The 13,871-nt window shown below is 28.3% G+C and overlaps 1 protein-coding gene across 1 annotated transcript in view; it reads left to right on the top strand.

The window, feature by feature from the left end:
• Positions 1-13,871, top strand: part of LOC123297941 (dipeptidase 1) — a 317,369-nt gene that overhangs the window by 292,558 nt on the left and 10,940 nt on the right. Inside the window, exons 10-11 of the mRNA XM_044879779.1 lie at positions 10,887-10,962; positions 11,138-11,273. Coding sequence (XP_044735714.1) covers positions 10,887-10,962; positions 11,138-11,273 — 212 coding nt within the window. The remainder of the gene's footprint in view (positions 1-10,886; positions 10,963-11,137; positions 11,274-13,871) is intronic.

Raw genomic sequence — 13,871 nt, forward strand, 5'->3', positions numbered from 1 at the left:
TTTGAACTAACTAGACCAAAAAAGGAATGGGCTATGAATAACAACTAAGATCATATGTGAACAGTTTTTGTTACAAACTACTAATTTTTCTTAACATCTGTCTATAAAATCATCATTTGCTGTTTAAGCCTGTAATCACAGTTCTATTTTAATTTTCAAGTTGTCGCATGACAAAATATTTTTCCCAATATTGGGCTCCGCCACTTGACTCACCTCAAGTGCTTTAAACACGTTCAAAACGAAAAGCTGAGTGCATAACCCAGATCAATGACCAAAATCTGACTTCTTTGACTTCACTGCCTTTCTTCATTTATCATTCTTTCAAGATTTATCAGTCTTTCACTGGGTATATCGAACAAGTGTAAATAATATATAAATAAATTTTTAGAAGTGTAAATACCATATTGCACCTTGCAACGGCTAGTAAAACTATATAATAATAATGTAAAGCTTTTAAAAGATTTTTTAAAATTTTCAATTAGGATTCCGTATTGTGTTTAAGATAAACTTTGGAAATCAATTAAAATTTCGCTTTTTACGTTACCAGTGGCTTATTGATACGATCCATAAATTATTTATACAATCCAAAAATTTTTCTACCTTGGAGTATAATGTGCAAAGAATTTGAATGCTTTATGAGCTTGATTAAGGTAGCTATTGTAATAACAAATCCGTCAAACAAACACAAGTATCAAAGATTTTGTAAATGGGAAACGAACTCTGAATGAGGCTATGGTACATAAAGCAATTTACAATGACAAGACTTACCAAATAAACTCGGCGTTTAGATTAAGGAGTAGATCATAAAAAGGGATAGAATTATATTGAACATTGTAGTACAGAATGGAAAATTTGAGCCGTTCATTTCACGTATATATAAAGGTATCGAGATGTTTTCATGTTTTATTTTACGCCTATAATATGTTGAAATTATGTTTATGAATAAGTTTATGTCTTAACTTTTCTTTAAAAAAATTTCTGGATTTATTTTTTAAAAGCACATAGAAATATTATATTATATAATACATAAATACTTTGTTATTATTATTGCCCAAATGTAGAAAGTGATTGTTTAAGTTTAACGGTCCGAGAAAAAAGAACATAATTTTTTCACCATACAAGAGTGCTTAGTTTATCAAACGTTATATTAGTATTTCAAAATTGGTAACTTTATGGTCGTATAATGCAGAATGAAGCAACTTTTACCTTTTTCGCTATTTATATTTTGAAAGTTGATCGTGTCATGTTTTAGATTTTGTGATTACTTTTCTTAAAACTCTTCGTTTTCGCTTTTTTCACGAAAAGTTTTTTATAACTTCTAAGTCTCAAAATAAGGCCCAAGTTTAAATTATATTTTATCAAAGAATCACATCAATCAAATTTGTGAACAGGGCTAACGAATCACTCCATAACACATATATTGTGTTCAATGTATAAAATTTTTTTTTTTAAATTTTCTTTTACAAAGTTTATTGTAATAAATTTTTAGTAAAAATGTTATATAAAAAAAAACACACCCATTTTCTCTTCTTATTAATTTATTGTAAAATTTTTGAACAAATATATCCCATTATACAACACTTATAATATATATAGACTTTATGTACTAGAGTTTGGATTGGTATTATTGATGATAGTAAAAAGTTTGTTATAAAACATTTTAATTTGGTAAATAAATTTCATTTTAAACTTCCCGAAATATACGGATGTTATTGTAAAAAGGAAATGTTAAATATGAAAATATTACCAAATTTTTGTAATTATTTTATTTTATTTTTTATTTTTTTCTAGCATAAACAGTAGAAAAAGGGATAATAGATTCCCAAATATGTTGGTATAGTTATTGTATAGTGGTTTCTTAGGTATTAAGCTTAAACCGTCAGCAACTAGCAAAAATTTGTTTTGGTCGTATTATGTATGCCTCTCTTTTAAATTTTTGTTTATTGTGTTGATTCAAGATCGGAGCCTTGGAACATAAAAAATGCGACACAATTTTTTGATTTTTGTATTTCACCGATTGTTTTATTTGTTTGGGAATATAAATAAGTCAATCAAAGGAATCAAGGAATCAAGGAATATAAAGAAGTCATTGACAACACAATACGCAAAAATTACCTTGAGTTGAGCAACTCTCGAAAAATTTTTGGTGGGCCTAAATGGGTTCGATCGAAATAAAATTTAAGCACCTGAATGTTTTTATTTTCGTCTACTTGTTCATCATTATACGAAGAAACAAGCAAATAAACAGTGCCATAAATTTCAAGCAAGTCATTCGATGAGCTTGAATTTGATTTATACCTTCAAAATCATTTAAAAAGTCACATAAAATATACTTTATAATATAACCTATAGTAAAATGTAGCTCATAAGTGAAAACATATATAAAACCATCAAAAACGTCCGGTTTCCTTTTTTTATATTAAATCTTTCGAGGTAAATTACGAAATTCTACCTGATATTTACTGTTGTTCGTTAATAATTTATAATATCTAGGTTGTAATACGGTGACCACTCGATAACTTTAGGCTTGTATTACAGAGAATAACTAACACATGTGCGCAGTATATATTTTGTTGTCGAAGAGAATGGATACTATATACGGCTGTGCGTGGACATCAAAGTTCTATAAAAAAAATTGTCCGGAGACATTAATACAAACAAATACGGACAAATGTAATATGGGAACAATAATATTTTTATAGATAAATTTATTATGTAATTCTGCAAACTTGACTAGTATTCTATTTTCCTTATAGTCAAATGGGTCAAGATCATTTCGAAAATACATTAAACAAAAGTGGTTGGGTATAGGTTAAAGAAAGGTATATCATTACAAGCCAAAATGTGGTCCTATTTTTGGTTATACAAAGTTTTTTTTCTATTTTTAAAGATTATTTATACTCATTGGATGCAGAATTTCTGAGTTATCGCAATATTTATATCGATTTTAGTCCGTATCTCTCAAAAACTATGCGACCAGTTAACAAATGCACCCGATTTTGGTACTTTTTGGGTCAAAAAAACCTTACATACTGAATTTTATCGAAATTAGAGATAACAAAAAATTTTCGATTTTTTCCAATATTTTTAAGGAGTACGTACCCCTTTGAAAAAATCGAGAAAAACACTAAATGTGGATGGGGTAATTTTGTTCCAAAAAGTATAAAAATCAGGTTAGTTTAATGATTGGACCTATAGAAAATTACAATGTCAGCGAGTATCAACTTCATTCTCAAAAAAGTTAAAATCCATAAAAATTGAACAAAAGGGAGGATAAGTGAGGACTATAACGTGATAGTCTTTGTTTCAAAAAGGGCAAATTGCCAAGTAAAGCGGGCGGGTATCTGGTAGTAATTATACAAAATCAGAAGACTGTAAAAATTATTTCAAGTAATGAACCAAAATTTAAAAATACAAAGAGTGAGTAAACAGAGAAAATGGATTTTATACTCGATTAGAATTCATAATTAGTTGCTTCTCAGAAATACTCATAAAAACATATAATATCCAATTATCGATAATTGTTTTAATAAATAATTGTTGTTTTTTACGCCTTGCTTTTATTTCACAATGAGCAGACAGATGATGCTTTTTTCAATTTCTATCTAGATATAACAACTTCCTATTATATATCATTTTTGCTTCTCATAACGAAAAATGGGTTTATCTACAAAATGTACCATACCAATATCTCGTTAAATTTATGAACAATTTTGTAGTTCAAAGAATTAAAATCGCTTTCATACCAGAAATCTGATTTATTTTGTAGTAAGTTTAATAAACAGGATGCCAATAAAAAATGTCAGTTTTTCTATGAAGATCAGCTTTATAATTTAAAAAGTTACCTTTTATAATCTCTTACCCTTTTTAATCTAAATTGAATATTAAAGCAATCCGGAGAATTGAATATTAAAGCAACCCGGAGAATTAGGATTAATTTGATGTCAGAACATGAGTTCCTCCATCAAACTCTGCAACTTTTGTTTAAGTTATTTTTTCAATGGTTAACTACCAAACGACCCAATAAATATGTTAGAGCAAAATAGAATGATTTCGGGGACAATAGAAGGAATAGGTATGAGCATATTGCAATTTCTGTAATGATAGATCCATGAATTTTCTTACCTACCTTTCGTATGTTTGATAAAGGTAAGATTCTTTCTACAGAATATTGGGAGTCAGGTTTGTGGCTTTTCATATTTTTCGACTTTTTTGTGTCAATTATTCTTGTTAAAAACAAGTCAAAGGTCAAACACTTCTATACCAAAATAACTTTGGTAATTTGAACTTGTAAATTTAAACTTTTGTAATTTGAAGCTTGTACAATAAGAACTTAACAATTTCAACCTTAAGCAATGATAGCTTTAGAAGAGTTTATGAAAATTTAAGGAAGGTAGGGTGGCCGCCACTAAACATTGCACGAAAAAGCCACAAAAAATTCTTAGGCAATTGTTAGCTCGTCATTAGAAGCATGTCCGACCTTTGAATCACAGAGTGCATCACATTTGAACGCGATTTGAAGCTTGCATAGTGGTGCGTTCGCCCTTTCGAAAATTTTTATTCCTTACAATTCAAATTGTAAAAGTTCTTATTGTACAAGTATTCAAATTACTTAAATTCAAATCAACAAGTTCAATTTTGAAAGTTTTATTCTGGACGGGAACCATTAAAATTGGATAGTAATTTTTTAATTTTTGTTGAATGAAATTTTCTGTGTTATCAATGAATTTTCTTAGCATATTTGACAAACAAAAACTTTGTCTCAAAATATGATTATAGAAAAATTATATTTCCATTAACTCGAACCAAAATTAGGAAATTTTTATTTCCTAATAGTAACATCGGTCTATTAACTTACATCCTGTAACTATCCAACAATAGACGTACAAAAATTCTAAGAATTATATTATAGTAGATGATAGATCAAAAAAAAAAATATATATATATACATATATATATATATATATATATATATATATATATATATATATATATATATATATATATATATATATATATATATATATATATATATATAGCTGGAACCATCTTCGTATTTTTAATAAACATATCACGTTCACAAAAATATATAACACTTTTTCACATATTCTGGTAGTCTATCCTATATATTATTACTTTACTTGTATAAAAGAATGAAGAACATACTTTAATATCAAATACAGTAATCAAAAATAATATATAAATTTTATTTTATTATACTAACCAGAAATAAGGCGTGGTGAATATAATCTTAAGAGACCAGACCAATAACTGTTCGATTAAGAAAACTGGTGTATTCATTTCAAAATAATTAAGGTTTTTGTTTCGCTATGTTCATATTTTTCTTAAAACTTTTGTAGTCAATTGATCGTGTCTATCTCGAAACAAACCTAATTAAAGTTCTGATCAATAACACAGATAGCATAGGAATAGTTCTATTTTTTCTATTTACAGGCTTTTTAATTCTTGACAAAAAAACTAACTAACAGTTTCATTGTTAACATATAATCCCACAGAAACAAATATTGTTAGAGTATTGTGCTTGAAGAGAAATAACTATATTAATAAAATTTTAAACATCGAACGAATCGTTGCACACTATATGCTGTATGATAAACAGCTAAGTGGTACAGTAGAAATAAAAATAACAAATTATTTCACCACAAGCTTATATAATCCAAATAATGATATTCTAAGCTATCATATAATAAACAAACGATAATTCTTAGTCGATGGAGTCAGGATCCATCATCATTGGTTCAAAACTCGGTTCTGGATTCGGTACTTTGGATTCGTGAAAATATTTGACCTGAAATAATACACCTCAGAAAAATTCAAAAACAATTTCTCTTTAGCGATCCTTTCAAGTCATGTTTAAAATTCATCACGACCTCAATAGAAAACGAAATTAGTCCAAAAATTTTTCCCGATTTTCTCGTTTTCTTTTTAAAGTGAAACTTTTTTACTTGTGCTAAATTTTAGTAATTGAACTCATGTTCATAGGTATTTTAACCCCAAGAAAGGCAAAAATTCAGACTAAATAATCACAGGGTTTGTAGAAATAATGATAAATACGATAAATGCCGATTCTGGATTCGGCACTATATTCGGCATATGTTTGTAAATGATTTAATGAAAATTTTTTAGCAAAAATAGGAACGCAGAATAAAACTCAAGCTAGTTACTAATTTTCAACGTTTTGAATTTATATGTCCAATTTCTTATACTTCTGCAAATACACTTCTATCATGTTTGTAAAAATTAGGCTTAGTAATATGCTAAATCCATTTTCGTAATCGTAAAATATTTCAGATTATTTTCGGGATAAAAACAATAACTTCCTTTTGAAAACTTAGAAAAAAAAAAGGAACAAATATATATTATTTTTAATGTAGTCCTTACATACACATACTTTTTTCTTGTTATTAAATTTAAAAATTATAGATATTTCATGCTTTACATGAAATATCTTTTACAAAAATCTTCATATTATTACATTACATTATTATTATTACATTAGTTATGCATGTTTTTACTACACAAAAATTTATTTAAAAACAAGGTTGTACCCGTGGAATAAAATAGTTTGGTTGTTCATTAAAATTGAAGAAAAATATTATTTAATTCTATGTTATGAATTTTATTTAATGGAAAAGCTTCGAAAAAAATTGGGTGATAATAGTATATTTTATATGTTTTGATCAAATGTACCAGATAGGCAATTGTATGTTTTAAATTGCTATTCTCACAGCATCAAAAATTACGAGTAGTTTTCAATATATCGTTTTCGCTTTGTTAATTTTCACGTTTATACTATAATTTTATTTTCGACTTTGATAGCGGTCTCTATTTGCGTGATTTATGGAAACACAATTTCATTTTCTTTTAACAAGATATACCTACACTGGAACTGGAGTGGGTAAAAATTATAATAGTGGGTAAAAAACATTTTGTAACGTGTTTATAGGACCCCAAAGAACATTTAGCCAACTTAATCTAGTCAAAAGGACAATAGGAGACCAATAGGAGGCATATGTACCACAAAATTTTTTGGAATGCTTATTTTCGCTTAAAATTGTCATTTGGTAGGTATTTTTGGTCGCTGAATATGAATCCGATGTCGTATTACACGGATTCTGTATTCGTTTTCCGAAAATCATGTCATTTTTTCCAGTAACTAAAAATTAAATATTTTCTTCTGAACATAATCTTTTGAGACTACAAATACCTAGAATTGTGTAAATGGGAAATTTAGTATTTCCAACGTCAATATTTAATATTATTTTGAGAAAATAATGATTGTGACTATGTTTTTTGTGCCGTTTTTTTTTTGTATCAAAAGAGTGAAATTTTTTGTGCCAAAAAAACCATTTTCGAAATACGTGACAGAATTAGTGTAATCTAAAATCTGATTCGTATTCTTTATTAGTATTTTAAGCCAAAATAAGCATTTCAAACAAAATTTTGGAAAACATATGGCTGAGCTCCTATGCCCCATTGAATAAAAACAAAAATGAAGTGTTGGACTCAGGAAATCTAAAATTTGTTATTGGTGTGGGAAAAGACCAAATTTCAATATCAAGGTTTCTAAAATTTGATCTAATTTTTTAGTAAAATATCTTGCACTAAAACTTTTTTTAAAGAATATGCTAAATAACTATGACCCGGAATAAGATGTATACAAAGCTACTTTCGTACAGTTTTAAATATAACTAAAACATTTTTTTTCCAACCGCAGCTTCATTTTTATTTCACTTGGAATCCTTTATATCAAAATGAGCTCATAAACTTCAAACTGCGGATCTTTTAACAAATATATCTTAAAACCACTCATTCAAATATGAATAATACAACACTGAAAGCTGAAAAGCATTGCTAAAAGTGCTCAAGTAAAATTTGAACCGAAACGGTGAGAATAACGAAAATCAAGAGACCATTTTTAATACAAAATGATCCAAAAAGTCCATAATATATTTTATTTGGTTTAAAAAATTGATATTTGATAGATGACAAAAGAAAATTGATTAAAAAAAATTATACCAGATTTTAGCTTGACAAACTCTTGGTCCTTATCTAACAGAATCATGCAAAGAAATCGAATCTGATTTTTTTTCGCGACAGGTAGGCCCCGTATGTGATCCAATAAATATTTGTGCATTTTTTTACCTTCTTAAGGCATGAAACGTTTTATTTTAAAAATCACTCAAAAAAAGAAATAAATTATTCACATGAAATCTTTTAACGTGTATTTGATATGTATGTGATATTTCGGTTTTATTTAATTTTGAAAGCATTTATACGGAAAAGAGACATGTAAATGTTATAAAAACATATATCCCGTATTCCTAAATGATCCCTGAATATATACGTTAAATGTTCATATGTAAAAACGAACGGTTTTTCGTTTTTAAATTCTTTTTGTTAAAATACCTTTATTTTGTTAAATTGATATGTTGCATGCACGTGAACAAACGTTTTCAAAAATACCTCTAGAGAATTGAGATTGTACATGCGAAAATTTCCTAATGTTTTTTTCCTTAGCATTAGTCTTTTTACAATCAATTGTATTTTCAACAATTGTAAGAAGTCATAATTCATTTTTTGTATCAATTTCATACAAATTTTTGCAAATAGGTTTTCTTTTTCATTTCAAGAAATTATTACCATATAGAACATATTATATTGACTAAAAATGATTCTCTTTTTTAGGTTTTAAGGTTTTTTCGTAATAATATTTAAACAACTACTTATATAAAAAAACGGGATCAAGCTATTTAAAAGTGCAGAGACTTACTAAATCATTCGTTTCAAAATCAGTAACTTTAATTTATAAGAATTTAAAATTCTTATAAATCTTCTAATAAGTCTCTCTAGCATAGTAATAATTTTTTACAAATACACTGTAAAAAAATGATAGAGATTGTTGTCGGAAATGAAAACTTAAAACTTTGCAAATAGGCTGTGCTGCTGCGATTATATTATGAACAATCAAACTTCACCTATTGACGTTTCACTGCAGCTTTTCTGATTAATTGTTAAAATATATTATTAAAGTATGTGTAAAAACTCTTGGGTATTATTGCAACAACCTGTCAAAATTTTAAATCAATGCATCGACTACTTTTTGGGTTTTGCGGCTATATTACGGATGTTTTAGATTTTTATATATAAGATATACACTGAGTATAAAAAACTATAATAAATAATAAATAGGGAACAGCACACAATATTTTCAATCTGACTATGTCCAATGGTGCTTAACTACAGTGATTGGTAGTGAAGCGGTGTTTTCAACCTAGTATTGTCACGTGATATGATTGTCGCTGACGAAATGACGATCCAAATTACGGTGACCACTTAACTAGAATTTTTCCCCCTACCAAAATCGCATAGCGCGGCTAAAAAAATTTCCACTTTATAAAAGTACTAGTTTCAAGAAAATATGTTAGCAAGCAAATTTATTCAAGAAAATTTTAGCAAGCAAATACATATTTTCTTAAATCCAGAATTTCGTTTACAGTGTAATTAGATTAACTAATAACTATGAATAAAAATTCACCCTATATGTACAAAGAGCTTCATAGCACCAAATTTATGGCAGAGCTAAAGTTGGTAATAATTTTAATCACACATTTTTAACTATTTACATACCCAATTAAAATTATAATAATTAAAAATAATTTATGTATAACGTGTGTTTGTAATATTATTTTTATTTTTCATTCCAAGCACGTACCCAGAGAGAGACAATGGGAGTTTTGATTTTGTACTCCCTTATACCTAAGAAAAGCTTCAATAAATTGAAATAAAGTCATTTTCATACAATAAAGAGATACTCACGTGACTCACTTACAAACCCCTTCTTTTATTTTCTTATTTTATTTTACACTGGACTCCCTTTCATCCTTCATAAGCGTAAAAATGAGAACCACTACCCTATCATAATTTTACGTTCTGTTTTCTGTTTAAATTATGATTCTTGTTCTAAAGACGTAAACAAAGTGTATACCGTGTGTCCAATTGAGTCGACACTATATAGAAAATTTGTTTATTATGTGTTTTATAAAAAAGTGATTTTTGATAAAAACTCTCGCATGGGTTAGAACGCAATATGATAACCCCAGATGTCCATGTTTTTCATTCGTATACGAAGTTTTTCGAAAACGATAAATTTTTCTCAGGAGTAAAGTAAATTTATTTATTACACTTTCGACAAGATTTATTAACATTAGTTGATCCAAACTGAAAACTAAGATCAGATTTCCAAAATTACACATCTACCATGACAAAAATATTTTGTTTTGAAAAAAGATTTTTGCAGTTTTGTGCCAAAAAAGTGAAATTCTTCGCCAAAAATGACACAATTTTCGAAAAATGGGCAAAATCCGTGAAATCGATTCGTAATAACCGGCCAATAATACCTCCTAGAGCAAAGTTTGGACGACAAATACTTAGTTTCATTTTCGTGCCAAAAAAGGAAAATTCTTGAAAAAAAAAATGGTATGGTTTTCAGAATACGTCGCAGAATAACGACCAAATTATGCCCCCTTATGATTAGGTTAAGTTGACTGAATGTTTCTTTGAGTCCCATAAAAACTGATGCTGTTTCCCCACTGTTCCACCTTCGACACTTTTTTTCCGGCTTATTCCTTGTATTTTAGGCCATGCAGGGCTTTTTATCAAGAATAACGTAAAAACATAATACAATAAGAATTTGTAAAAAATGTTCCATATGGTGCCGATTGAATTGGACACACTGTATAATAGCCACTATCTATATCCCTCCCGCCTGATTAATCTCTCTGGATACGACCTAGTTCAGTAATTATATCTTAATATCTATTTAATATTTTGAAAAACATTGATTATTTATTCTTGTTTTACAGCTCACATTAATCATATTCGTGATGTAGCAGGTGTAGATCATGTAGGAATTGGAGCTGGTTATGATGGAATTAATTTGTAAGTATCACTGAGTATTTCAAACCATAAATATTTAAAGATTCTATTTCGCCGTTTTTGTTTATCTTGTCGTTCAGTTTTAATATATACCAATTTTTTCCTGAATTCACTTTTTTTTTTTTGAAAATCATATATAACTGTTTGTAACCTAACATCATCAAATTTTTTGTTGTAGAACTCCATTAGGATTGGAAGATGTATCAAGGTATCCGTATCTGTTAGCGGAATTATTGGATACTGGTTGGAGTGAACAAAATCTTCAAAAACTTGCTGGGCGTAATTTAATTCGGGTATTTCGGCAGGTAGAACACGTAAGTAATTAAACACTTTTGTTCTTCGCACTATCTTTTGTTCTTTTATCTAATGGCTCAAGTATAGTAACATTGTAATTAAATCAATTACTTTCGGTTAAAGTTATGTTACGTTATGGCCAATTTAATCGCCTAAGTGAGCGAAGAATTCATGTTATTGCGCAAATATTCGAGGAAATCGTAAGCACTTGAGATATGGTAAGACGTTTGTATCATCGTATTGAGACGTCTTATTGTAAGGTTTTCTTAAGACACGCACTATATCAACAGCGTTGGGGCACCTAAGAGCTAACGTCCGCCAAGTCATAGCCAAAATAACACCCTCAACTTGGCGGCAAGTCATAAAAAGTTACCTCGAACGAATAAACCACTGAAAATGTCAGCGGGTATCATGGGCAAAACTTCATTTTCAAAGAAGCTACAGTTCCCCGCCAAAAAATTATAATCCATAAAATTATGAACAAAAGGGAAGATAAGTGAGGGCTATAACGTGATTGTCTTTGTTTTTAAAGGAGAAATTTCCCAGCAAAGCAGGCGGGTATCTACTAGTATAAAATAATGGGATAAATTATTTGAATAAATAAATAAATTTTTATCCTGCACTTCCACTATTATGGTATTAAAAGTAGTACATAAATTAGGAACTTGTTAGTTGGATAAAAAATTCTAAATAAAAAATATTTTGTGTAAATGTGGCCAACGATAATCTTCCCGCCTATTTAGGCAGTTGGTACAACAGATGGACTGTTTGATACAAAAGATTTTATAAATGAAACTTTTCATCTCTCGCTCTCTTCTTGTCGTTTCCCGCGACTTATGCAGCTTTCGTGTCATTTCTGTCCAGTCCAGCAGTAGTATTCACACTAATTTTGAATACTTTTCATACATTGGTATACTCTTATATATCTTTTACACCGCTTTTATAAAGTTTAGTAATTCAGAAGGTTCGCAAATATTGTATTATCATGTTATATTACAAGCCATTTCAGCACAATTGGGTAATAGATAAACGGTGAAAATGAGTTTCAAAACGTTGTAATTTTTTTACGACATTCTACTAAAAAACAATGCAGATATTTTTCATGAAAACATGAATAAAAAATGCGAAATTAGCCCATTTATATAAAAAAACAAAATTTTATTTTATATTTACATTCATTTTCTGATGTACCTTAAAGGAATACAATTTACCGCATTATTCTTAACATATCACAAAACGTACCAAAACACAAAGATAAAACAACACAACTTCTGTGTAAATTACTGTATGTATTCAAACGAAAGGCTTACGATATTCGGAAAATAATATTTGTAAATAGATATGCGTAAATGTAACAATTTATGTAAATTTTATTATTCTATTTCACATGATAGAATACACAAACACAGTTCTTATTACACATAACCTCACAAACCTTACATTTTTCTTCATGTACAAAAAAAAGAAGCAGCTCCCTCGCCGGTGCCGGTGTAAATGAATATTTTTTACAATTTAATCACTTACTAAGAATGAAAGTTGAGTAAGTATCTGTTATCATAAGACATAACGGCTAATGATTCAAATTCGACATGTGTTCGGGGTGTTTACACAAGTTTAGATTTGTGGATGAAATTATTTGTACCTTATTTTCAACTTTGATGATGAACTTTGTTATTACTTCATGAATGTAGAAGAAAAACAAGAATATAATTTTTCGATATCTGCCTTGGTTTCAAAATATCGAAAGTTTAATAATGAAACCAAATTTTCAATTTTCTTACTGAAAATTGTAAAAAAAAAAGAAAAATTGTATTCTTACTTTTCGTCTTATATTGTCTAGCTATCACATAATTCACCTTCAAAATTGAAAAATATATATTATTTTAATTTGTGTCCCCACTACCGTGTTCATTCATCTTTAATTAGATGGGCATAACGAGTTATTTTTTGTTTTCAATAATTTATTAAGATTTAAACTCTAATTTAAAGAGTTTTTTTTTTAATTTCGACTGACTTGTTTTGGAGAAATTTGTGAAAACATTTCATCTTCCGTTTTCCCATAAAGCCTACTTTGAAGTCATTTATTTATTTAAATAATCGGGCAACCTTCGTCCCCTAAACTTTTCAATACTGATTTAAACTTAGTACAACTTAATATAAAAAAAATCAAGCCTTTTATCCAAAATTGCCCTGGCGCTCATATATCTTTCATTAAATTTTCTGAAGGCTATTGATTAAGTAGATAAAAGTACGTTCCGAAGGCTATTGATTAAGTAAAATATCTGAGTTCTAAATTGGTGAAGGCTAAAGTTATTGTGGCAGTTTATTTTCTGAAATTTTTGTAATTTTAAAATTAATTTATTTTTACAACGATAGAAATACTTTGAAATAATTTCTCGGCACCGGTTATGGAGTAACTTATATTTCCACAAAAGAATAGCTAACTATAAAATTCAAACGTACCATCATTTTTATAACCAGCCATTCATATATAAATATAATCATATTTTTATATTCAACATGTATGTATAATAATTTTGAGATCTTAAAAAATAATCTATTTCTCCCGTTTATAAACGTTTCTTGATCCCAACGCTGAAATTATTTATATAAATACA

The sequence above is a fragment of the Chrysoperla carnea genome, chromosome 4, assembly GCF_905475395.1.
Source record: "Chrysoperla carnea chromosome 4, inChrCarn1.1, whole genome shotgun sequence".
NCBI lineage: Eukaryota > Metazoa > Arthropoda > Insecta > Neuroptera > Chrysopidae > Chrysoperla > Chrysoperla carnea.